Genomic DNA, 25,781 nt, shown 5'->3' with positions numbered 1-25,781 from the left:
TGCCCAACCCTGCTAAGCTTAGACGTGGTGATTTGAGTGGCCTGTATGCGAGGAACCCGCTCCAAAGCGTGGAAAAACTTAACAGTCGGATAACAAGGTTATGGCGGCTGTCTTTTGAGATGCCCATGGACCAATTCTTAATAACTACTTTTAAAAAGGAAGGACCATCAACAGTGACTATTATATAGCATTATTGGATCGCCGAAAAACGACCTCATTTGAAGAAACTGAAAGTGCTGTTTTACCAAGACAATGCATCGTGTCGCAAGTCAGTGCAAAAATTCAAGAAGTGACCCTCGAATTGCTCCCGCATCCACGTTTTCTCTAGATATCGCCCCAGCGAATATTTCCTGTCCTCAGATCTCAAAGGAATGCTCGCTCGGAACAAATTTTCGTCGAACGAAGAGGAGGTCGCCGAAGCTGAGACCTATTTTGAAGCAAAGGACAAATCTTACTGCAAACACAGTTTCGAAAAGTTGGAGAGTTGCTATAATCAGTGCATCACCCTAGAAGAGAACTATGTTGAATAAAAACAAAAAGAAATTTGGCAAAAAAGAAAACGTGTTTTACAATAGTGGGCCGGGGACTTTTCAATTCAAATGTTATAAAAAAGAAGAAGCAGAAAGCGACTTTATGCATTAACACTCTCAACTCACACTTAGCTCTGCTCAGTTCCAACCTTTTCACCCAGTTTAAGTCATTCATTTGCATTTTGAACAAGTGCCCCTGTGCTGCACCTCCACTATGTGATACGGTGGAAGTATGTACACAAGATAAGGACGCCTGTGCGTGAGTTCGCTTTTTGCATATGCCTTAGTTTCCGCTTCCGACATGGCAATCGTGCAATTATGATTCGTTTTTGCGTCGAGTAGGAAAGCGTGTTAATCCATACCGATGCAGTGGCCACAGTGTAAAGTGCAAATGTTGCACACCTATGGTAATTTATGGATGCATCTGAATATGCAATTAGCATTTAGGGTTAAGCGACTACGCACCTACATGCACTTGTCGAGCACCATTCGTCGCACGCCACAAGTGACACAAATGTTGGTGGAGTCATGCATTTCATTGCACTTTCAATTGCAGGCGCACTTGAACGCCTCAAACACCTCAAAAACGTCAAAAGCGACAACACACAAACCATGAATGGGCGGCGACTTAGCTTTTTGCAATTTAAACGCTCTCAAGTGCACTAAATACTTAAAGCCTCAAAGCTGCCTTAGCATGTCAATGCGCTGTGTGTGCCGGCCGCGCGAAAGGCATTTTTGTGGCGATTTGTGGCACGTGCTGCCAATGCTACAACAGCAGTGCGAACACCTTCAACTACACATTTTCATTCGCTGCTTATTTGCTCTTCTTAAATTCGCTTTTAAAAATTATAAATTAGCGTTTTTTCTGCACGCACTTTGCACCTGTGCAAATAACTGTTTAGCACTGTTGTTGTACATATGTATGTCTCGACGAATACAGGCGTATGCCTTGACTTAAGTATTATTGTCGCGTTTGTTTGGTTAATTTGACTTTGCTTTTATTTAATTACACTTATACATACATACAACTTAATTTTCAGTCGCGACCTTTACAGTTATTAACAGCATTGATTTACGCTTTTTGCAAGCATCACCAAAACATTCAACATTTTTCAAGGCATTCAAACAATTAAAAGAAAATAGTAAAGCGTAAATAGACGAAACCTTCAAGCGATACAAAATCGTATTTACTAAAGTACGCACATGGTATATACATACATACATTCGCACTTTTTTCCGCTTCATTAAATACTTGCTGAGCTTAGTTCACACTTGCTATTCTTGACATTTTATACACTTGTCGCACCAGAAAAATACTATCAGCGAAGTGCGAAGTTACTCGAATTTCATCGCCTTTGGATAAATACAATATGGTTATGTCCGTATTAGGTTGTTTTTGAGACATGTGGGCATTCAAGAAGAAATAAATCGCATACAATTTATTGTTATGACCAAGAACTTAGCTTAATGATAAAGATAAGTGCTTGCCATTATACTACTATGAGCAAGAGATGGTAAGATTCTGTTTATAATTTCAAAATTCATAATTTATTCTTCAAAATCTATGTTGTCCCCCTCAAAGTAATCAGCCATCACACCAATATATTCCTGGAACGGTCATTTGAGTTTGCTGAATAGCCAGAAGTCACACCGTGCTAGATCAGGCGAATACGATGGTTGCGTTACAATATTGGATTCGGTTCACCTTTGCCACGATATTCGGCCGATTGATTGTCTGTTTCCGGAACGGATGCATAGATGCAAGACTCATCGCCAATAAAACTTCGCTTCATGTTATTCTGGTAGTCGGTAAGCGTTTTTTCACAGACGATAACGGGTCACTGTTTTCCGAAAAAATTTAGTGATTTTATAACCAATCGTGTTTTCACTTTTATTATGAGCAAATGATCAATCAAAATAGTTTTCATTGCTCCTTCCGAAATTCTAACGAAGCCAGTGCCAGTCTGACTGTTAATCGTCGATTCTCAAGCATCAATTCCTCAATTCAAATTGTTTATCATTAATTGATGTCGATGGCCACCCTGGACGTGTTTCGTTTCGTCTCGACCCTCTTTGAACAATTTGTATCGCAACAAACAATCCGAAGGCCCTTTCCAACATTCTGAACTTCTCGGCACCAAAAATTTGATTCCGCCCACAAAATTTAATGGATCCTTCCGCAAAATCTTGCATACAGTGGAAGGGCCTAACTCAGATGCTAAGCGCGACGGTGGATGGATTCATTCGCATATTCTTCTATAGCGTCTTTGGTGTACACTAAACGATGTCTCTGGCGGTGCGCAGTATTCATTGGAGTAAACCAACTCAACCTAAGTCCGCCAACTGCATTTCTTCGGTTATTTAACACCGTGGAAAGCAAATGCCATGTCTAAGGTCTAGTAATGCCACCATGTCGGGTGCCGATTTTAACCACTCAATTTGGATATGTTAGACCAGTCAGGATTTAACTATAACATTGCTCAGCTTAAACTACACTTTAAGGACCTACAAAATCTACTCAATTGAAAACTGAAAAAAAACATTCCCTGTCCAATCAATCGTATTGTCCTTTTTTTTCAAACGAACACGTATAACTACTATGATTTAGTCTAACACTCTCCGTTAAATAGATTCTCAAAACAGTTTATAGTTACCAGGTGAACTATTGTAAGGGTTGAGTACATTAGGTTGAGGTCTATAATTCTGCGGGCAATAAAAACTGGAGTATTCTACTCTGACTGAAACTAGCTGGTTTGCTGAGTAAAGTTTTTAGGAACATTTAATGATAATCTCCAAGGAGTGGCTGATGTCTCCTTCTGAATGGCAGTAAAAGCATAACACCAGAAGATGGTGAACCCCATTCCCCAATCGAGACGTTCCATTGGACGACTATGAAGCGGCGGGGGCCGAAGGATTGCCGGCCAAGGTATTCAAATACGGTGGCGAAGAACTGTTCTCCAGGTTGGACAAAAAAGGAGCGAAGCCAAAAGGGTCTGAACGAGGGAAAGACAAAATACCTTCTTCATCAAATAAACAGTCGTCGCATTCGCGACTTGGCTTCCACGTCACATATTAACAGTCATAACTTCGAAATCGTAGATACTGTTAAAATAAACGCGTTGGGTTCGGAATGTAAAATAGTACTCAGCTCTGGTTGCCCAGAGCTCGTTTATTTATAGAATTTCTTATCCTAATTCGTGTATGCACCACATGCAGAGTACATACACATAACTTACTTAATACTAATCTACTGTACATACCGACAGTATGTACACATATCTTAAACATAAGTGTTCTCAACGGCATACACAACTATTTCTTATCTGCTATTAGTTCAGGATCACTTGCGATCCTTTACACTGCATACATTTATATGAGGCACGTATGCATTTATATTCAATACGTATGCACTCAACAATTAACAAACAAACATATTTACTTATGATAACATATTGACTTAAGATATGCATTTAGGCAATTGAATACAAATGTGCATGTGCACATGTAACATAAACAATACCCGAAATGGGTATTTGTACATATTTATATTTATGACTGTATTTTTATGTGTTAGCGATAATGCATACAAATATTTGACATATGAGATCCGTTTCTATAGAGATTTATCTCATTTACAATTGTAGCCGTTAAGAACTGTTCAGAAATCTGAACATACTGCCCACGTTGAAGTGTTTACACTTCAAAATAATTCTAGTATTTATAAATCTTGGGCATGTTAATTTACATTTTTAATTTCAAGATTGGCTGATCGAACTCGTTATAATTTTTCTAATATAAACTATTTTTATTGTATATTTTTAAAATGTTTAATATAATTTTCATTTGCTAATATTAATAATTAATTTCGTAAGATATATAGTCCTAGCGGAAATGAGTGCCTTAGTGCCTTGCTGAATTACAGATGCGTTGTAGGACTAGTGTTACTATGACTGCCATTCTAAGTCCAAGTGTTTCGAATTTAATCACGGGACTTTTCAGGTCGTATGCCCAATTTCTCCAAGTGTAAACTGGTGATCTCTTCATCGATTATTTTCGGTAATATATGCAATTCTACGTTGTATTTGTCAGCCTTGATCCACAATTCGATTTGTGCCACCAATTGATTTCTGAATGAGTTGAACATCTCAAGCTGGGATGACCGTGCACGAAGCCCAAGTTTACCAGTCCTTTGATCAACAAAATAATATGATTACCATTGGATAGTGTATAACGATCAACTTGAGGTTTGATAATAATTTTCTCTTTGGCGTTGCATTCAAAAATGCGACGCCGATTTCAAAATCGAAATTACCAATATTACAAATGATCGCATCGTCAGGCATGTGTTCAAAATGTGCGCCAGTAATAATGTCCTTGCAAACAGTTGTTGTTACGAAGAAGATAGCTTCTTTGTATGCTTGCTCCTTAGTGGTTACTTCATAGCTTTTCATAGCCGCTTGCAAAACAATGATGGAATCGATTTCGGTTATAATAACGATTCCGCCGAAACTACTCAGAGCTTATGCGCATCTTTTGCCCATATCACATAACCAGCAACACAGCACACTTTGCCAGAAATCATCACATCGGTGGGCCGTTTAATACCATCAATTAGCTACTCGCGACAACCATACAGATTATAGAATTTTCTCTTGGTCGCCGAGTCGTTGACGTTGATGGCTAGCACACCGAGATGTCTCTCCTTCACCATTTCACATAAATTGTGTACACCGGTTGTAATTTCTCGCTCAAACACTTGAAGTCCGATTCGTGGGAACTTTTCATGCACTAAGTTGGTCAAATTACCACAATTAAGTTCAAGAGCTGACCATCTGAGAACAGTAAGGTCTGTTCAATGCACCATAAGTATTCTTCATTCATCAAGGCAAACAAGGAGTAGTAAAATGATCCTTTGAAGGGTGACAATGACCCAATCTTCCTCCATCCTCCTCCCCGTGAACGCGATGATGTCGTGCAGCTGCTAAATCATTGAGTTCACTTGTTGAGTATTTTAAATATTTCTGTGAACTTGAAATTTGCTGCCTTTCAACCGAATATTGAACTACATCGATGTGAATAATTCTATCCCACGCTGTCCAAGTACCCCCAACAGGCACTCCAGAAATATTTTTTTAAATATATTTATTATATCTAAACATTTAAAACATAGTACAACTATAAGTAAGTTTAACAAACAAAATAAAAATAAGGTTATTATTTTTCTTCTTTTTTAACTCGAGTCGACCGCATCTCTTTTTATTGATTATTTGCATATTTTTTCTTCAGTAGGAAAAGGGTAAACAATGTGCATCGCTCTTTATGATGTGCCATTGCTTATCCTTACGTCTACATTTGCAATTTTGGGTTAAAATGACGTTTTCAATTCGTCCTTTTTTCCACTGCATTGGTGGAATAATTTGTTCTTTAAAAAACACAAATGTACCACTTTTAATATTTTCCAAAGAAACCTGGCATTTATTTCTTTTTCGTGGTTTATTATTTTTAAATTTTATATCTCGAGAGATTAATCTTCCTTTTGTTTGTGAAGAAGAATCTCCTAAGTTTATATTTTCCTTTTCGAATGGAAAAGCTGCAGCAAATTTACTATCTGCATAAAAATTTGAATTATTACGAAAGCATTTCTGCGTTTCTTTTTTGGTTTTATTAACACATCTTTCAATGGATTCTATTTTCCTATACTTTTTTCGTTGATTATCTATTTTTTCATCGAAATATGTTACAACACCACAGTGAGCTAATTTGGAGCTTATGTTAGTTGATCCGTATATCAACCACCCAAACACACTGTTCTGCAGTTTGTAATTAACATTTTCGATTGATAATTTCTCTTCTTTTAAGAAATCAAAGAATATGTCCGCACCTAAAAGTAAATCAATTTTACCCGGAACACCAAATGAAGGGTCGGCCAGTTTTATATTCTCTGGAATTTTTTTTACTTTTATGTGTTCTGTGGGCACATTCGACACAATCTTTTCTACAACCATAGTGTCTAAATTTGTTTCGAAGGGATCTTTTAATGACTTTAAATGAAGATTAACTCTTTCATTTGTATTTGTCTTGTTTTGACCAACTCCTTCAATGGTCATAGATTCTCTCTTGGAAGGAAGTTTTAATTTATTTTTTAGTTCTTTGGTTATAAGGTGAACTTGAGACCCACTATCTAATAAAGCACGTGCCTTTATTATTCTTCCATCACGACCTTTTATACCAACAATTGCTGTGGTTAGCAGGACATGTTTAGAATCATTTTTTAATTTATCATTTTTCGTATTTTTAATGATTGTGCTTTTCGCTTTAGAAGTTTTATCTTTATGAAGCCATAAATGATGGTTTCCTTTACAAGTGAGGCAACTTTCGCCTTTACATTCTTTTATATTGTGCCCTGTTTTAAGACATTTGGTGCATAATTTGTGTTTAATTACTGCATCCCATTTGTCCTGTGTAGAAAGGGCTTTAAATTTATGACAATAAAATATATTGTGAGAGTTATTACATCCCATTATGCATTTAAATTCTGCATTTTGAAATTTTGGTGATGTTTTTGAAGCTTGTGCTGCTTCTAGTGCATTCCCTTCATGAATCAGAAACGATTGTAGTGAATTTAAGGTAGGTATTTCCTTAGGGTTTTTAAGGGAATTTTCATACCTAAGTCTTAAATTGTTGTCCAATTTTTGCACAAGCGTATAATTTAATAAAGCTTGCAACAAATTATCAGCAGACAAACTGAGACTTTCCAATGCTTGTGTACTTTCAGAAATTTTTTCTTGAAATTTTCGTACACTAAAAGCAGTCTCAGTCACTACTGGTGCATCTAAAATTTGTTTAAAATAAGTATTGGCGAGTAACCTCTTATTGGTAAATTTTTCATTAAGAAGGTTCCAGGCAACTGAAAAATTTGTTGAGGTTGAAGGCAGATTTGCAATACAACTTGCAGCCGAACCTCTTAATTTTGTTTTTAAAATACACATTTTATACGTATCTGAAACATTTTGAGAGACTACTAGCTGTTCGAACAATTCTTTAAAAGTTTGCCACTGAGCGTAATCTCCTGAAAAAATCGGAATGTCAACTTGAGGCAACGTGAAATTGGTAGCATTTTTTTTGCTAATAGATTTTAATTTAAGTTTGTAAAATCTATTTCTTAAGTCATAGAATTTACTTGTTAATTCATCATTTTCGTGCTGGCTAATAAATTCAAGCACAGTATCACGAGTTTTTTCTATTAGTCTCTCTATACTGTCTAGAGAGACTATTTCGTTTAATTCGCAGTCTTCAATATTCTTTTCTAATTCTGTTAATAAGAATTGAAGCCTGCGAACTAAACCAGGATTTGGAAGGCATTCCACTTTCCTGGGAGCACTATTTTCTCTAATAATAGCGATCAATTCGCTTAACTTGGCGTGCGCTGTCAAATAAAGCGTGCCTACCGACCCTTCTACGTCCGTTTTAAAATAATTGTCTTTTTTGTTTTTGGGATCTTTGGACAATTCTAAATGGTTTCGTTGAAACTCTGCCCATTTTTTGTCCAAAGTATCTAGGAGTTTTTCCAAATTTAACAAATCTTCATTTATATCCATACTCATGGACTTAAAATGAAGTTTTTGCAGTTCTTCTGCTAATTTAATTTGGTTCTCCATTTTACCAAAAATAAAAAAAATAATTGTATATGAATATAAAAAAATGAAAAATGTTCTTACCTTGATACTCGTACAAAGCTGTAAATTTGAAAAAAAATTTTTTTTTTTTTTAATTCACTTCGTTTTTTTTTATTATTAATATAATATATGTATGTATATATATATATATTATTATTATTTTTTTTTTTTTTTTAAATGCACTTTTTCAAACACCACTTTTCACTTTTCACAAAATTTTATTTTTATTTTTTTTTATAAAGACAAACTTTTAGAATTTTCTTTTTTTTTTTTATAAATACTCACTCGCGTGATTAATCACGTCGGGGTCACCAAAATGTTAAAATAAACGCGTTGGGTTCGGAATGTAAAATAGTACTCAGCTCTGGTTGCCCAGAGCTCGTTTATTTATAGAATTTCTTATCCTAATTCGTGTATGCACCACATGCAGAGTACATACACATAACTTACTTAATACTAATCTACTGTACATACCGACAGTATGTACACATATCTTAAACATAAGTGTTCTCAACGGCATACACAACTATTTCTTATCTGCTATTAGTTCAGGATCACTTGCGATCCTTTACACTGCATACATTTATATGAGGCACGTATGCATTTATATTCAATACGTATGCACTCAACAATTAACAAACAAACATATTTACTTATGATAACATATTGACTTAAGATATGCATTTAGGCAATTGAATACAAATGTGCATGTGCACATGTAACATAAACAATACCCGAAATGGGTATTTGTACATATTTATATTTATGACTGTATTTTTATGTGTTAGCGATAATGCATACAAATATTTGACATATGAGATCCGTTTCTATAGAGATTTATCTCATTTACAATTGTAGCCGTTAAGAACTGTTCAGAAATCTGAACAGATACTTTCGTCTATTTTGAAACCATCATTAACACCAACCAAAACGTCAGCCTCGAAATCCAACGTTCCAGCTCTGAGAATATTCGACACAGTACGCCAGGAGAACCTCTCCGTTGAAATGACCAGGAGAAAAAGGACTTGGAATCTCCAATTGTCGCGGAAAGGAAGAACCGCATAAGCAGTGTCTACGCCATTAAAGAAAAAGAAGAAGGGACGCACACTTAGTGGTTTAAGCCACAATTTAAGCAAAACTTATTATTTCGCATTGAAAAAAACTGTCAAGTTTCATTAGTTGACTGTCACGTTAAGCTTACATGAATCCATGTCTCGCCAACGTCTTATCACATGTCACAATTACTTTCATCTGTTGTGTTAATCCGTAATATTCTCAATATCGACAGACAGTTTGGAGCATCCTTGCAGGGCAATAAAAGTGCTTAAACTTTTATTTATTCTTGGTTTAGCTATTTCAGTGCGCTGCGTCTTAGTCAAGTCTGTGTGGTTTATCTTAGATATTTTTATTTTATTTTTATTTATTGCGGTTTGAATACACAATATTTTTTCGGAACATGTAAGCGCCTCTTTCATGCGCCTCCTACAGTTTGTGAGCCCTCCACTTTCATGCTATAAAGAGGAGCCAAAACTAAGAGGCAGGAGATGGAGGATTCTAACGTCTATCGTTATGTTATGTTCCCCCTTGTGACAGCAGGCTTATCTAACATGGTAAAATAGCCCGAAAGTAGGCTTCCTTTTATTTGCTTATCGACTGCGGTCGGCGACAAAGGCAACTGAAATGCTGTCAACTCGGGTGTTTGCAACTTTAACGCAACGCCGCTCAGTTTATTATATTTTTTATTGTTTGTATATTTTTCTTTTTCGGCTTTTGCCGTTATTGTTGCCATTGCCTTTCTTAGTATAATCTTATATTATTTGTTTGTAAATTAAGCCAAACTGCTTTCTTTCGGTCGCTTGTAGACTCGCATGCGTAACGAAATTTCTTGTTGTTGCGACTTGTTTGGATGTTGTCTTTTCATACGCGTGCACCAGTGCAGCAATTGTTTACCCCATTTCCTTTATTTTGGGTAATATTTGCTTGCATATGCTTATTATTTGTAACTAAGTGTTTGAACTTTGTATAACGGTTCAGCGTAGCTTCGTAGCTATCATAAACGCCTAAAAATAGACTACACGGCAGCAGTTGGGGGGTAACAGCAACGTGCCAAGGCATGCCCAAGGCATGATTTCATTGCTATTCCGCTGCTTCCTTCCTACACACATCCGGTATGGTGGCTATCATGTGCTTTTCTTTTTATGCCTCTAGAAAAGTGAGAAGGACCGTTGAGTATATCCTGCGTATGCGTGAGTGCCACTTCCGAGCTCATTGTTCGCTTAAGTGCCACTCTTGCCGTTTGTACCGCTGGTTTCCTTGGTTGCGACAATAATCAAGTTCAACAAAAGTGAAAGTCTTACCGGATGCTGTACGTGAAAGCACGAGAGCAGACTACTGCGCACAGGTTGTGTGAAAAGTTGAGTGAAAAATAAAAATGTGTTATCTTAAAGTGGCATAGAAATGCTAAGCATCCTTAGGAATTCACATAAAGGTACAAAAAATATAACAGCAACGAAATCGCCAAGCATGACAATAAATGGAAGACATAATAAAAACGATAATAATAATAGCGAACCAGTCAAAACAAACAAAGACGTTGCTCGCTGCGTTGCCATCTCCTTTCTTCTATTGAGCTGCCTAGACTATGTTGGCTGCTTATGCTCAACAAAATTGAGAGGCGTGTTGTCCTGGTGTACTCGTAAGTGCACATATTTTTCTTATGACCTTTTGCTTTCCCCCTGGTTTTTGCATATTTTTAGTTGCTCTGCTTTTGTTTGTTTTTAAGATAAGCTTTAAGTAGCTTAAGTGCTGGAATATTTCAAAATTTGAGACGGAGGCACCGTATATTAAATGTATATTTATTTTTTCATATCAAAACTGTAAAATTTAGTAATATTCTAGTTTAGGTTAGTACCTCAAGACAAAACTATAGATTTTTTTGTTTTCGAACGATCTGTCAATCAAGCTAGAACCTTTTCAGTTCATATAGCGGGTGATCCAAGTAGAGTTTTCGTTGGCCCTTCTTTCATAGATCGTCGTGTAGAGCTGTCAGGTTATTTTTGTTCAAATATTGTTTGTATATCGTCCAACTTTATTATGAAAATTCACGTTCGTAAAGAATGTGTTTCCCGCGGTTCGCTCAACTTATGGTCAACATAATCGGCCTACTTAACATACTATTCGCCACACCATCATCCATCTGGAGACTCAGTATTTATTATTGGTTAATATTCTACCGAATGGACCACGTCCAGCACGCACTGAACAAAATATAGCAGCCAAACAAAATAAAGCTTGTGCAAGAAGATCGCTTCGCTCTAAGGGCTCTTGAAAAGTTCCAAGAAGATCCGACGTTTTCGAGCCAAATTTTGTTTAGCGATGACGCCCATTTCTGGCTCAATGGGTATGTAAACAAACGAAATAGCCACGTTTGGGACAAAGAACAACCTGAATAGATTCGAAAGCTGCAATTTCATCCGGAAAAAAATACGGTTTGGTGTGGTTTGTGGGCCGGTGAAATCACCAGTCCATATTTCTTCAAAAATGATGTCGGTGAGAACGTAACCGTCAATGGCAATCGTGATAACCGACTATTTGATACCTGAAATCGAAGTTCGTGATCTCGTCGACGTTTAATTTCAACGAAATAGACAGAACACTTCCGTTTGCAGATAATATTACTATGACATAGTATTATTATTATATATTATTATAGATAATATAAAAATATTGTGGGAAAAATATTAATGGTTTTCATTCAAAGAAATTTTTGTAAAAAAAAATTATACGACAAAAAATGTATGATAATACTATTACTTTCGATTTTATATACCTGCATCTATGTATTTTTAGGAAAAATTTGGTAAAGATTTTGAAAAACAACTTTTCTCAGTATTATAAATATTCTGTATATTACCACAATCCAACAACTTTCTTAGTGGACTATCGATTTGTATTTACCATGAATCACTGAGAATCGTGTTAAGTTAAAAATTAAACAAGGCATGTCTATGAGAACAGTCCTGCCATCAATAAACCTTATTCATTACAAGTTTCCAACTTGTGATTTCGGTACAAACCATTTATAGGAATATAAACATCTGCGTATACATATGTATACTATAAGTACATACGTAAATATTTACATATCGCTCATTTGCTGCAAGACCGGCTTAAGTCAAAAAAATCGATTCTCCAGAAAACGCGTTTAAAGTTTTCAACTGATTACAACCTTACACGGTGACTCCAACCTTACACCTCTTCTCAAGCAGAGCATATAAGAGGTATTCATATGAATTTTTCACTCAACATGAAGTATGATATAACGAACAATTCTGCAGCATTAACTCAAAAATCACCTTTTTTGATTTATGCCGGTCTTGCAGCAAATGAGCGATATGTAAATATGTATATGCTTTACAACTTTCTGTTCTAACAACACATTATCATTTTCGCTTTAAATCGATCCATTTAAGCTTAGCTCTGCTAAATTCCAATGATATTAATTTTGTTCTTTGGTTTGCCCTTTTCGACTTTCCAATCGCCACTAACCAACAACACTAAAAATATCTAGGCAAAGACTTAAAGTTCGGAGCTTCCCACGGAAACTTTTAAATTCTTTTGATTTTGCTGCTAGCCGCTTCCACCAATTCACTTTATTAACTTAACTCTACATTTGCTTATGTGTAGGTGTGTATACCTTTTATATCCTCCTTTGGGATAATAACCTCACTTTTTATATTAAAACACGCATACACACACATAGTAATGAAAGGAACACAAAGTTTTTGTTTGTCCCATGAAACAAGTCGGCGTGCTTTTGATTTACCCACCTTTTGTGTTTGCTTTTGCTTTTGCACTTTTCACACTTTTGTTGTTATTGTCAATGGAACTTAAAATGCCGGTGTTGGTCGTCTTACTCGCTTTTTACTGAGTGCTCCACACCAAAGTAACAGAGCATTAATCCTTTTTCATGAATCGGTTAAAAAGTTCGCTCACCTAGCCAGAGTTGGCACAAACAACAAATACACTACTTGCTGGTAACTAAATCGCCGTGATCAACGTGTTATCGTAGCCTTGCGACTCTTGGATGGCGGCAATTAATTCACTTCGCCTAATTAAGTTTAATATTTATTTTTACTGCACAGTGACACTCTTGCTTTTATTTTTACATTAATATTATTATTATAACACTTTTTTAATTAATCATGTACTCACAAACTTTTTTCACTTTTTCATTGGAAGTTTGATTAACTTGATTAGCAACACACTTTATATGGAAATAATTTAATTGTTGTATAATTATTTTCTTGTTACACATAAGTGCCACTTCATTCTTTAATATCTAATATTCCTGCTTCATAAAATTAACACTTGTTTTTTGCCGCTGTATTACGCGCACAAAATGCACTCAAACTCACTAGAGATGAAGTTAAGAATTAGTTCCGAACCGTTAAAGTAGACCGGGTTTGAGTATTCCCATTAGATACTGTTAAACCGTAAGCACATAATATGAAAAATAAATTTTATAATCGCACACTTGCTTGCTACGAATCCAAAAATTCAAAACAAACTCCGTTTCCACCGCCACAGAAACACGAATTAAAAACAACTTTGACGTCCGACGTGTCGAAAGCAACAACGCGCAATAACACCAATTGGCATTCGTTGCTATTGGAATAGCGATAAAAACAGCCAGCTGGTGATGTTGCCGGCTAGTTCAGAAAGTGTACAAAATATTTTCGATATCTTTTCAGAAACAAAGTTGGGAATTTTGATTAGTTAGGAATCAAGATTCAATTATGAACATTTTGTGCTACTTCGGAGCATGCTGCTTCTTACAGAAACATTTTTTATGCCTTAAAGTAAAAAAAAACCATATTTTGTTTTTCATTTTTGATGATTTTGTATGATTTACAATCCATTCGTATTCACTTAACACTCATAAAACATATTTTTATTAGTTGAAATCTTTGAAAAATTTATTTTTGAATCACAAAAATTTTTTTTGTATGGTATATAATATATTCGTATTCAATTATCACTCAAAAAAAATATTTTCATTGCTTGTAATGTTCGAAAATTTTATTTTGAATCATAAAAACAAAGCCAAACAGCTGATTTTGACATTATGGCTTTAAACACTTTTGACAAATTGTAGTTTTTGGGCTATCGACACAACCTTATATGATTGAATTATGGCATTATTTAAACTTCATGTCATTATAGATTTATAAAGTCATATATTTTATAAATTTTAAGTTTTTAAAATTCAATTTTATAATATAATGTATCTGGCTTTTTGCATAACAGAATTCATTTTCTTCATTTTCATGGAAATAAAGATAGGGTTTAGAAATGCACTTTAAAAATAAAAAAAACACCAATTTAGTTTGTTTAAAGCAAACCCAAAATATAAATGTCTTTAATTCGTCCGGTAACACTAGCGCTGACATTACCACAGCATTGCCAGCTGCGAAATGATGCAACGGAAAGGCGGCTGTCAAAGCGGATGTGATGTGAAGAAGCAAATAACGAAATTTATTACAAATGCAAGCAATGAGAATTGAAAAAAAGTAGTTACAAATCGCATTAATTAAATAACATTAAACAGTTAATATTTGCGAAATAGCATTTTTCAAACGCATGGCAGTGCTATAAGCTGAAGGCAGAACATAAACAAATAGAAGTTGTCAAGGCAACGGCATAAACAAACACGGTGACAACAAACAAATAAAATTACTGCTGAAAAGAAATTATTTTTTCTGCGGTGAAATTACTTTTTGTAGCTCTACAAATAAGTGTATTCATATAACCAGGACTTAAAATGAATTATTATGATGAGGAGATTTCCATTAGTGGGCCAGATTCCAAGAATCTAAGTAATTTTAAAATGGACAGAATACCAAGCAATGGCAGTGGTCGGACCGCGTCGACTAATCGAACCGCTACTTTGCGTCGCAGTAAGATTGTAAGCTTTCAGTTTATTTGTAATTACTTAGAATTATACAGGCATAATACAACAAATTTCTAAAATTTACAATATCCGCAGCATGGTAGCTCGACCGACGATGACGGCCTATTGCAGGATATTATTGATCACGATGACGAGGATGACGATGACGATGACGATGACGACGATGATGTAAGTGAAATGCAGCCGCGTTTAATAGATGGTTCAGCACGCGGCACAGCTAGCCAACGTCCACAGACACGACCGGGCAGCGCACGCAGTACTGCCAATGTATTGTCCGCTAAGCCGCCGATGCGTGGCAGTGGTGGTGGTGGACTCATTGTACCATCCGAAAGTGAATCGGATGAAGCCGTTTCACCACAGCCTCAAATTGAAGTTATTGGCGATGCGGCAGCCGTACAATCATCTCCGCCAGAGCAACAGTTGTCTATCAAACCTGAATATTGGGAAAATTTACCAATAAATCAGGAGCTAAAAGAACTCTTTCCGTACATATTAAAGTATACACCGCAATCTATTGATACACCTTATCGCCTGCAACCTTTCATACCGGATTTTGTACCATCTGTCGGTGATGTGGACGCTTTCCTCAAGGTCACCATACCGCCACTATCGAAGCCTCAACGTCAGCAAGAAATCAACGAATATTTACATAAAATGGGTATTTACCTGCTTGACGAGCCATCCGGCGAACAATCGGAGCCGAGTTTGCTTAATATGAAATTGCGTTCGGTGCTCACTGGCAGTGGTTCCAATGCGCGCTCTGCATCGGCTTCACTAATTCCAACTGCCAAATCGCCTAAGGAAATTGACAAGTGGATTAATGAGGTCGAGAAATTGCATATGACCCAAACCGTGAATGATATACAGCCGCGCAAAGAGATTGAGCCCTTGTTGATGAATTGGCCGCGCTCGTATGCTGATGCTAGTGCAGCCGTGCAACAGGCGTATCAGCAGTGCCTGGAAGATGAGGACGTTGCGCGTTATGTGCGTACACTGTGCCAACAATTCGAGGTGGAGGGGCCTGTAGAAACACAGGTGCATTACATAATGAGCGTGCAGACCTTGTTCGCACTATATTTGGCCGCCAATCAAGCATGGGAATGATTAACAGAACAATCAAATAGCCGAAATGTTTGTAAGCGCTTACTTAAATGTCTGATGTGCCCACGCTTTCTGAAGTCCGGCGATATTTTCGAATATTTAACATATAGAAATATGCACCGCAATACAAACTACAATTTTATGTAACGGTAAATTACTGTTCGTTTCATTTGTGTCATTCTTTTATAATTATTTATCTGTACTCCAGATTAATTCTTTAAAATAAGCTTTCAATCAGAATAACTGTGTTTAAATCTGTCTCTGCCTTAGAGGGTTGGATATGTTGTACACAACGCGGTTTTGGTATTATTGCTCTAATTGAATTTCTTGGCATTTGTGTGAACCCAAATTACTGTGCTGCTCCCACACACACCCACCGATGTAAATCTCTTCATTACGTGATTCTCTCTCCACGCACTCTTCGGTAAGCGAATAACTCATTTCGCAGCGTCAATATTTGGCCCTAATCGCCACCCCAACAAACGACGATCTTCACCTACTACCGATATGAACGTACACACACACACACACCACCACTAAATCGGATTCTCTACTCGTTGCGCCTACTGCTAAGCCTCAATTAGTCGATGGTTATTCCATAACTAATGCGATGCATTGAGCTGCATTGTCGGCCAGTGATTGGGCCGCCGCATTCGCTGATTAGGCAAATGAACTAAATCATGGCAGTTAAGATAGCCGTGGCCAAATGGTAAAGTGTGCGGGCACTGAATGCAGGTGAATGCACATGTTCACAGGAATTTATGATTGACGAAAGGAATTCTGGTTGTTTACATATGCGAGGTGCATGTTAGTTTCTCTCCACTGTGTGTTTAATTTAAAAAGTTCTGAGTATCTTATAGCTTCATAGAACTTCATAGAATTCAAGGTTACGAGACGTTGTACTATTGTCATCATACTTACCTAAGAATATACTTTAGATATATATTCTTCTACTTCTTTATTGTCGCGGTTATAACCGAGTTTACAATAGCGCGCCAGTCATTCTTCCTTTTTGCTGTTTGACGCCAACTGCAATGTAGGACCCCTCGTCTTTCCAACAGAGTGGAGGTCTTTCTCTTCCTCTGCCTCCCCGGGCGGGTACGTGGACCTAGCCACCGTAGCCGCTGTCTCTTCATTTCCTCATCGTTCCATCGACAACACGGACTCATCAGATGTCATCGTCCATGTCTCTGCATCATATAGAAGGACAGGAATAATAAGTGCCTTGTAGAGTTTGGTCTTTTTTCGTTGAGAGAGATCTTTACTTCTCAAAGTCTCAGGTGCTACACAGTCCGAAGTAGCACCTGTTGACAAGAGTTATTTTGCAATTTATGTGGTCACCCTTTTTATGGATTGGACAGAGCACACTTAAATTTCAATCGTCAGAATCTTCAGAAATCTAAGCCTTATACAAGAACATTTGAGTGAGCTAGAAGGGTGTTTATCGGCGACGAAACCGGGTGGGTCCCAGCCTATAAACAAGCGGCAGAAGTCACATGAAAATGAATCCTCTCTCTTTTTTTCTCACACAGAAGCTGCACCAATGTTCAGCAAAACAGTCAACGCAGTGGGGAAGACTTAGCCATCGCAGTTTTCATGAAGGCGGTCAATGGAAACTCTGGATCACTTCCAAATTATGAGAGTGCGATTTGACACCGTGGTATACAAAAGCTGGTCAGATGTGTCGACCTATATAAGGAAGCGTTAGCTGGGTTTGGAGAGGTCTGGCAGGAAACTAGTCCAACTTAGACTAGAAACTAACTTGGCTTTGGCCAAGACGGATCTGGCGCTTGCCTCTAGCTTTCTTCCGTGCTTCCACACCTGATGAAATAGGCAAAATTTTGCGGTACTGCAATCTGTCTCTCGCCACTCAACGAACAATATCGGTATGTACTGATTCACCTAAACAAGCAGTTCATCGGTAGTCTCATCGACGAAAAGAGTAACATCAGCTATGTATTTAAGAAAGATGTTCTTAGGATCCCTATCAATGCCAAGGCGGATATCACAGAACCTCCAAGAGCCATATTTCTCAACAGCATGTATTAAAAATTTAATTTCCTTTTTTTCTTTTGATCTTCTTTAGAAATTTTACAGGAATATAAAATTTTAATTATAATATTAATATTTTAATTTTAATTAAAATTTGTCATTAAAAAATTGCAAAACGGATTAAAATTCGAATATTTTGTTGATATACAACTTTATGTTGTTTAGAAATTTTCTTTTCACATGTTTATACTCTCAAATAGAAAATGTGCGAACGAATATTCTTTCGCTAATATATTTTCGTAATAACGAACAATTGATATGGCTCCTTCGACACGGTATCGGTATGGCATCTCTATTTTGCATTCTCTTATATCTTATTTTGTTTTAGTTTTTGTTCTCTCTTTCGCATCCCGGGTGGTCCATTGCAATCTTACCTGGCATTTATTTTCTAACCGTTTGTTTCCGCGGTCTGAGTTGAGTTTTGATTTCTTTCGAATTTGTGTTTAATTTAATATTGAGTGCACGTCTTTTATAATATGAATTAAAATGTTACATGAATTTCAATAAAGCACCTTTTGTTTATGCAAATTCCTTATTAAATTGCTAGCATTGAAGTGAGTAAGTTTTGATGATATTTTTCACGGCATAACTCAACAACAAAGTTTGCGATTGTTCTAGGAAGACAAAACAATATTGTAGCATGGACAAGTGGAGTAAAACGCAGTTAAGTATCTTTTTGTTACTATGCGTTTATATTCAACTGTCTAAAACGCTAGGAGATGTCTCTTCACGGAACGCTAACACACTCGTTACGCCATACACGTCAACCACCACTGTGACTATACAAACCGATTTGGAGCCCATAAATGGTACAATCAATTATCGAATTAATGGTAAGAAGAATCGTGACAATAAGCCTTGGTTCGACGGGCGTGGCCTGGATATGCAACACACACAGTGTGTGCGTCATGGTCGTTGCGAGCGGCTCGTAAACAGCACATGCTTTGGAGCTAACATTACATATAGTTTAACCAGTTTAGATCTCACCGACTACCAAAACCAAGATCAAATGTTAAAGCATTTAAGTAGTTATCGTGCGCTTAGAAATGTACCCAAATGTTGGGCCGTAATACAAGTAAGTACACATATTACATTATTTATAAAAATACAATATTTAATTCACAATATTTCGCATAGCCTTTTCTCTGCTCTGTGTTTATGCCAAAATGTGAACAGATAAATGGCAAAGATATGGTTTACCTACCCTCTGTGGAAATGTGTCGCAAAACATGGGAACCATGTCGCATACTCTACAATACCTCGTATTTCCCCGAATTCCTACGTTGCAATGAGACTTTGTTTCCACCTAAATGTACCAACGATGTACAGGATATGAAATTCAATGCAACAGGTAGCTGTTTGTCACCACTGGTGCCAGCCGATTCCAGCAGCAGTTACTATCCTGGCATTGAAGGTTGCGGTGTACAATGCAAAGATCCTTTATATACAGATGATGAACACCGACAAATTCACAAATTGATCAGCTGGCTGGGCACACTATGTTTCTTAGCTAATTTGTTTGTTGTAGCCACTTTTATTATTGATTGGGAGAATGCTAATAAGTACCCAGCTTTGATTGTGTTTTACATAAATTTATGCTTCATGATTTCCTGTTTGGGGTGAGTACCTAAATGTTAAAAACTTGAATAAATAGAAATAGAAACTTACTATACAATATTACACCTTAGTTGGCTGGCACAATTCACACCCGGTTCACGTGAGGATATCGTTTGTCGCAAAGATGGTACGCTGCGACATTCAGAGCCGACTGCCGGTGAAAATCTATCCTGCATTATTGTATTTGTACTTGTCTACTACTTTCTAACCGCAGCCATGGTTTGGTTTGTTTTCCTCACCTACACTTGGCACCTGCGTGCAGTGGGCAACGTCCAAGATCGCATTGATAAGAAAGGTTCATATTTCCATTTGGTTGCGTGGTCCCTACCGCTAGTGCTTACCATTACCACAATGGCACTGAGCGAAGTAGATGGCAACAGTACGGTTGGCATATGCTTTGTTGGTTACCTAAATCATCCCATGCGGGCCGCGTTATTGCTGGGCCCTTTGTGTGGCGTTATTTTGGTTGGTGGCTACTTTGTTACACGCGGCATGATAATGCTATTTGGGCTGAAGCATTTTGCCAACGATATCAAATCCACATCGGCAAGCAATAAGATACATCTGATCATTGTTAGAATGGGTGTGTGTTCGATATTTACACTCATTTTCATATTAGCAGCCATTGCATGTCATGTAAACGAGTTTAATCATTCACGCGAATGGGCTGAAAGTCTCGGAAAATACATAGTGTAAGTAAATCATGGTCTAATTTGAAGACTGGAAACTTATTTACTTTCACAATTTCAGTTGTCGCATTGCCACCGAGGAAAAGTGCCGAATCGAAAATCGTCCTAGTATTGCGTTGCTGCAGCTGCATTTGATCTGCCTCTTTGGCTCGGGAATTGTCATGTCTACTTGGTGCTGGACACCATCGTCGCTTGGCACCTGGCGTCGCTACATAAGAAAGTATGTATTTTATAAGTTTTTTTTATTAAAATCGTTTTAAATATTTTTTTTACGTATGTAGGAAATGCGGAAAGGAAGTTGTAGAGGAAATAAAAATGCCAAAACACAAGGTGATCGCTCAGACTTGGGCAAAACGCAAAGAGTTCGAGGATAAGGGTAGACTCTCCATAACACTTTACAACACGCACACCGACCCTGTAGGTTTGAATTTTGATGTAAATGATTTAAACTCATCTGAAACCAATGAAATCAGTTCAACGTGGGCGAATTATTTGCCACAATTTGTGAAACGCCGGATGGCACTCACCGGTGCGGGCACCACAAACTCATCAAGTCAAGGCCCACGTAAAAACTCCGTGGACTCGGAGATCAGTTTTAGTGTACGACATGTTTCCGTAGAATCACGACGCAATTCTGTCGACTCTCAGGTAACTGCTGTCAACACTTAAGTAACGTACCATGTGCCTTTATGTAATTATTTAAATCTAAATATTTAGGTGTCGGTAAAAATTGCCGAAATGAAAACAAAAGTCGCCTCACGCACACGCAATGGCCATCATCATCATCACAGTAGTAAACATGCAACTGCCACCAATAAACGTACGCATAAACGTCGTGACTTTATGTCGGCAGCCACAACTGGGCGTAAATATAGTGGACGACGGGAAAGCAGTACCTCCATAGAGTCGCAGGTCATTGCTTTAAAAAAGACGACATATCCAAATGTCAGTCACAAGGTCGGCCTCTTTGCACAGCAAAGTACAAAGAAACACCATACGCACGGGGGTAAAATGATGAAGCGACGAAGCGCCAATGCTGGTAAATACACACACAAATAGTTTATATAAAAATAATTACGTTACAACATAATGGCATAAACTTTGTTTCTTCACAGGTTTGGACCCGGCCGATATCAGTGAATTTTTGGCCAAAAACGGTCAGTTGCTTATGCCTTTCCTGCAGCAGCAAGGTTTGAGCAGCTCTTCTGAGGAGGAAAATTCACATGCCTCCTTCAAAATAAAAGATTCTCGCTTAGATGTACTGCTTAAACAGGATTTAAGTGACGATTCCAACTATAATGACGAAAACAATGTGGCTCATGCTCATGCAGGTGCACGTATCGAAGAAATAAACGCTGAAACAAGCGAACGCAATGCTAAGAAACAGATCGCTTTAGAGAATCTGTTAAAGAATATGCAGAAATCGAATGAATCGGGCGGTAACCGCAATTCACGCAACTCTACACGTAGCCGGCATTCACGTAAATCACAGGCGACCAACACTGCGACCACTGCAACATGCTCCGCTGCGGCCGTGCTTGCTAACAGCAACAGTCGTCGTTCACAGCGCAGCAACAAGAGCAGAAAGCACAGTTCAATGCGCTCGAATGTTGCCGCGACCGCTTTGTTGCACAACCACAGCAACGACGAGGAGGATCCGTTGAATATATCTGATTTGAATTTGCATTTAGCACGTGATCTCAATGGTGATGGTATCGTGGAAATTGGTGATTCCATCACCTCTTCGTGCACTTCCTCCGAACTCGACTTACCGCTAGGTTTGACATTGCACAGCTCCTACTCGGCGCACTCTACAGGCAAGCCGCACTCGCGTAACAGCAAAACAAGCTGTGATGTGGGCATACAAGCGAATGCCTTCGAAATTGCAACGCACAATTTATCTTCCTATGACGAAGACGAATTGAAGGTGGCAATGCGACAATTAAATGCGAAGAGCGCGAAACAGAAAAATGATTATGCTAACGAGGCCATCGACGCCACCGAAATGAATACATTGTTGCGCAACAACAATAACAAGCACACGCTCTTATGCAAAAAGAAAACGTACAATTTTTCTTCCAATGAGGAAGACGAATTGGAGTTGGCAATGCGGCAATTGAATGCGAAGACTGCGAAACAGAAAAATGATTATGCTAACGAAGCCATCGACGCCACCGAAATGAATACATTGTTGAGCAACAACAATAACAAGCACAGGGAAACAACGCTCTTAAGCGAATCCGAGAAGTTGAAGTTATTGTTGCTGCCATCGAAGTAAATAAAAATAGAATCTCAAGGAGATGAAAGTAACAATTAAGAAAGTCGCATAAGGTCATTGTCAGCGAAAGTCCAAAATGTGCAGCAGCGGATAATGTAAAGCAAAGTGTTTAGTAGCACTAAGTATAAAAGTTAGTGCTTTATGTGTAATGCACTTATATATTTTTTTTTTGCATTTTTATACCCTGAGCAGAGTATATTAAGTTCGCTACGCAATTAGTAGCACCGAAAACGAAACGTTGGAGATCTAGTCGTTGTATGAAAAATTTTTGTATTTGACAAAATGTCTTCACGAAACTCGGATGCATGTATAGCTGCGGCGCCGCCGAAGTTAACGTTTTTTTTTTTTCTTTTTTTTATGTAATTAACGAGTACCGTTTAAACAGTTATAGTTCTGTAAATTGGTATTTTATTTACCGTAACTACGCTTTGTTTCGCATGTTTTTATATAACGAAAATATTGTCTGAAAATACTCATTTTGATACCGAAATCACGAATATTGCATTTATATGTATTTATGCATTTTTATAATATACTCATATACTATAAAACTTCTGTACTGACTTGATATGATTTAAGCATATATTTATACATACCTTTTTTGTAATATAGATTATAATTCTACTTTTATAGCATAAAAGTACTAATTTTGTAATTAAAGTAAGTGAAAATACAGAAAATATTTTTATAAATTTTTCTATATATTTAAATTACTGCATGAAATCAACGAGAAAGCTCAAATATAGAAATAGTTATTAGTGCCTTAAGATTTTTTGAACATTTTTAAACGTAGGATTCTATTGTATTTATGAAATTATACAATGTCAAAATTGTCAATAAAAATGATACATAAATGATTACGGTACTGTGTAAAAGTACTCAAATCATAATACATCAACACTTTCGTTGTTTAAAGCTAGATTTTGCAGTGGTAAAACTGTATGTATTGTTGTTGTTTTTACAGATGTGCGACTTGCGCAGATTCTTATCGATTCCATTTATTCACTCTTGGCGTTTTTAATTTTCAGCAAACGTAGTTCTGGACTCCAAATAGTATTGTTCAGAAATTCACCAAGGAAATAGCAGCATACGGTAAAAGCTAGCATGGCGCTGAGCATAAAATAGCGCATAGGTAAATTAAGAACTTCCAGCAGTGGATATACCCAATGACCCGAAAAGAAACGTACAATGTGCATCCAAATAAGGTACAGCACCATAAATGCAATAGTGCCAGTGAGGCCGGCAGTACGACTGGGGTACTGGCGGAAGCAAGTGAACATATCGAGTATGCCGAGCATAGCCACATTGGTGTGAACGATATGATTGAGCCAGCTAGAGAAATAAATTACAAGTATAACATGTGTTTAAAATAAAAATTACAAAATTAGAACACATAAAACTTACTTTGGGAAAATTGCATCTAGCGCTGATGGGAATATAAGTTCTCGATCGTAAGCATATATAACCCAAAAAGAGATGCATACATTATGTGCGATGGGAAAAGCCCATGCAGCAAACATATAATCACGAAGTTTACGGATTCCAGGCATTGTACGTGGCGGTCCCACTGCATTAGAACCCATAATATCATTAAGTAACGCCACTAGATGATAAAGAGCTTGCACTATCTACAGAAAGACAAGGATAATTACATACATATGCAAATTAAAACTTCCGATCTATAGACTACAAACCACATCGAGAAATGTGAGATATTTAAATTTGCCACCCCAACGCGTTTTCAACTCTTCCTCATCCTGCAAGTGCTGCGGCCAATGCACATTGAACCAATGATAGTAGATGCCATAGGCAAATTGCAGTAATCCTATAGTGTGTGTGAGCAAGCGGAGGTAGCAGAAGGCACCCTTGAAATAAATAATAATTGAATAAACAATTTACATTCACAAACACATGCATTTTCTAAACATTTATTCAAATGAACCTGTGTATAAGCGTCGTTTGTCGTTGTTAGACGTTCCTCAACAACAGTGGCCTGTGCTTTCGCCACCAGCTCTTCCTTTAGCCGTTTCTTACTTTTTGTCATCTTTGGTAGTAATTTTCCAATTTCCAAATAAAACACACTTCTGTAGGTAATGTTTTATTACCTGCCACTTGGCAACTACATAGTATTCTCCGACACTTTCACATCTTTCCAAGTTTTGTCACTTTCGTTTACATTTGTTCCCAAACTGTTCAAGAGATAACACGCATTCACGTTTCTGAGCAAACAAATTACTTAGTGAAGTGTTAGTAATGCGTCACGCTCAGAGAACATACAACAATGAGGTGGTAGAATTTTTGTTTTTGGATTTACTTGCCGGTTACAAAACGAGCATAAGCATTTGTGTATAAAATTTGATTGTAAATGAAAACTAAGAATAAATTGTATGTGTTGGGATAAAAAGTGCTATAATAAGCCATTTAAGCAAATTTAGTGCTGCACTTACAAAAATAAAATCAATATCAAATAAATTCAAGTAGCAAATAGAATAATTGTTTGAATAGAAATTTAAAAACCGCAGTTACATAAGTACACTCATGTGAGTAGAAAAAATCTTATTTTTCCCAAGAGACAGATTTGTTTAACTTTTACGTTACTCACCTTTCGCGCTTCCTAAATCTCTTTCTACTCTATTTCGTCAGTGTCAAACTAGTTTTTTATAATAAAAGTTAATTGTTATAACTGATTATTAAGTTTGTCACGTAATTCGTTACACCCAGAGGGAAAAGTTGGGTAACCAATTATATACAGATACGCATATGTATATTAATTATCAGCGTTAAAAGCTGAGTCGATTTATGTTCGTCTGAGCCTCAGTTTTGCTCATTTATCAGGTACGTCGCCATCAAACTAGCGTATACTAT

At 37.1% G+C, this 25,781-nt stretch overlaps 4 protein-coding genes and 1 pseudogene across 8 annotated transcripts in view; 2 read left to right on the top strand and 3 right to left on the bottom strand.

Moving 5' to 3' along the window:
- The window catches only part of LOC125775789 (uncharacterized), a 162,221-nt gene extending 148,369 nt beyond the window's left edge, over positions 1-13,852 (bottom strand). For all 3 annotated transcript variants that reach the window (XM_049446579.1, XM_049446580.1, XM_049446581.1), the window contains exon 1: positions 13,036-13,852. The gene's annotated coding sequence lies outside the window, so the exon portion shown is untranslated. The remainder of the gene's footprint in view (positions 1-13,035) is intronic.
- Positions 3,654-5,779, bottom strand: LOC125775790 (adenosylhomocysteinase-like; annotated as a pseudogene).
- Positions 13,853-14,816: 964 nt separating the features above from the next.
- Positions 14,817-16,374, top strand: LOC105223920 (intraflagellar transport protein 46 homolog). Its single transcript, XM_011201814.4, has 2 exons — positions 14,817-15,173; positions 15,255-16,374. Exons 1-2 carry the CDS (start codon positions 15,030-15,032, stop codon positions 16,281-16,283), a joined length of 1,173 nt encoding a protein of 390 aa, XP_011200116.2. The 5' UTR covers positions 14,817-15,029; the 3' UTR covers positions 16,284-16,374.
- Positions 16,375-18,605: 2,231 nt separating this feature from the next.
- LOC105223918 (protein smoothened) lies at positions 18,606-23,814 on the top strand. 3 transcript variants are annotated; one of them, XM_049446478.1, is made up of 8 exons: positions 18,606-18,886; positions 18,955-19,407; positions 19,470-19,951; positions 20,021-20,641; positions 20,700-20,858; positions 20,920-21,286; positions 21,356-21,677; positions 21,754-23,814. In XM_049446478.1, the coding sequence occupies exons 2-8, from the start codon at positions 18,973-18,975 to the stop codon at positions 22,914-22,916; spliced, it is 3,549 nt and encodes a 1,182-aa protein (XP_049302435.1). In that variant the 5' UTR covers positions 18,606-18,886; positions 18,955-18,972; the 3' UTR covers positions 22,917-23,814. The 3 variants fall into 3 exon arrangements, with proteins under 3 accessions (XP_049302435.1, XP_029405147.2, XP_049302434.1); XM_029549287.2 differs by having other exon boundaries at positions 18,951-19,407; XM_049446477.1 differs by having other exon boundaries at positions 18,606-18,890; positions 18,951-19,407.
- On the bottom strand, positions 23,597-25,099 carry LOC105223919 (androgen-induced gene 1 protein). The gene is made up of 4 exons (XM_011201813.4): positions 24,859-25,099; positions 24,611-24,781; positions 24,321-24,544; positions 23,597-24,248 (listed from the first exon to the last, which is right to left on the bottom strand). Exons 1-4 carry the CDS (start codon positions 24,958-24,960, stop codon positions 23,915-23,917), a joined length of 831 nt encoding a protein of 276 aa, XP_011200115.2. The 5' UTR covers positions 24,961-25,099; the 3' UTR covers positions 23,597-23,914.
- Between the last annotated feature and the right edge of the window lie 682 nt (positions 25,100-25,781).

The sequence above is a fragment of the Bactrocera dorsalis genome, chromosome 1, assembly GCF_023373825.1.
Source record: "Bactrocera dorsalis isolate Fly_Bdor chromosome 1, ASM2337382v1, whole genome shotgun sequence".
In the NCBI taxonomy this organism is placed as follows: Eukaryota; Metazoa; Arthropoda; class Insecta; order Diptera; family Tephritidae; genus Bactrocera; species Bactrocera dorsalis.
Note: the sequence above shows the minus strand (reverse complement) of the source record. Positions and strands in the feature narration are given on the sequence as shown.

Excerpts from the sequence above, each read along its gene's own strand:
- LOC105223920 (XM_011201814.4), top strand. The coding sequence starts at position 15,030 with ATGAATTATTATGATGAGGAGATTTCCATTAGTGGGCCAGATTCCAAG. Across the intron at positions 15,174-15,254 it reads CTTTGCGTCGCAGTAAGATT|CATGGTAGCTCGACCGACGA; the intron begins GTAAGCTTTCAG and ends CAATATCCGCAG.
- LOC105223918 (XM_049446478.1), top strand. The coding sequence starts at position 18,973 with ATGGACAAGTGGAGTAAAACGCAGTTAAGTATCTTTTTGTTACTATGC. Across the intron at positions 19,952-20,020 it reads TTCATGATTTCCTGTTTGGG|TTGGCTGGCACAATTCACAC; the intron begins GTGAGTACCTAA and ends ATTACACCTTAG. Across the intron at positions 20,642-20,699 it reads AGTCTCGGAAAATACATAGT|TTGTCGCATTGCCACCGAGG; the intron begins GTAAGTAAATCA and ends TCACAATTTCAG.
- LOC105223919 (XM_011201813.4), bottom strand. The coding sequence starts at position 24,960 with ATGACAAAAAGTAAGAAACGGCTAAAGGAAGAGCTGGTGGCGAAAGCA. Across the intron at positions 24,782-24,858 it reads CAAACGACGCTTATACACAG|GGTGCCTTCTGCTACCTCCG; the intron begins GTTCATTTGAAT and ends ATTTATTTCAAG. Across the intron at positions 24,249-24,320 it reads CTAGATGCAATTTTCCCAAA|CTGGCTCAATCATATCGTTC; the intron begins GTAAGTTTTATG and ends TTATTTCTCTAG.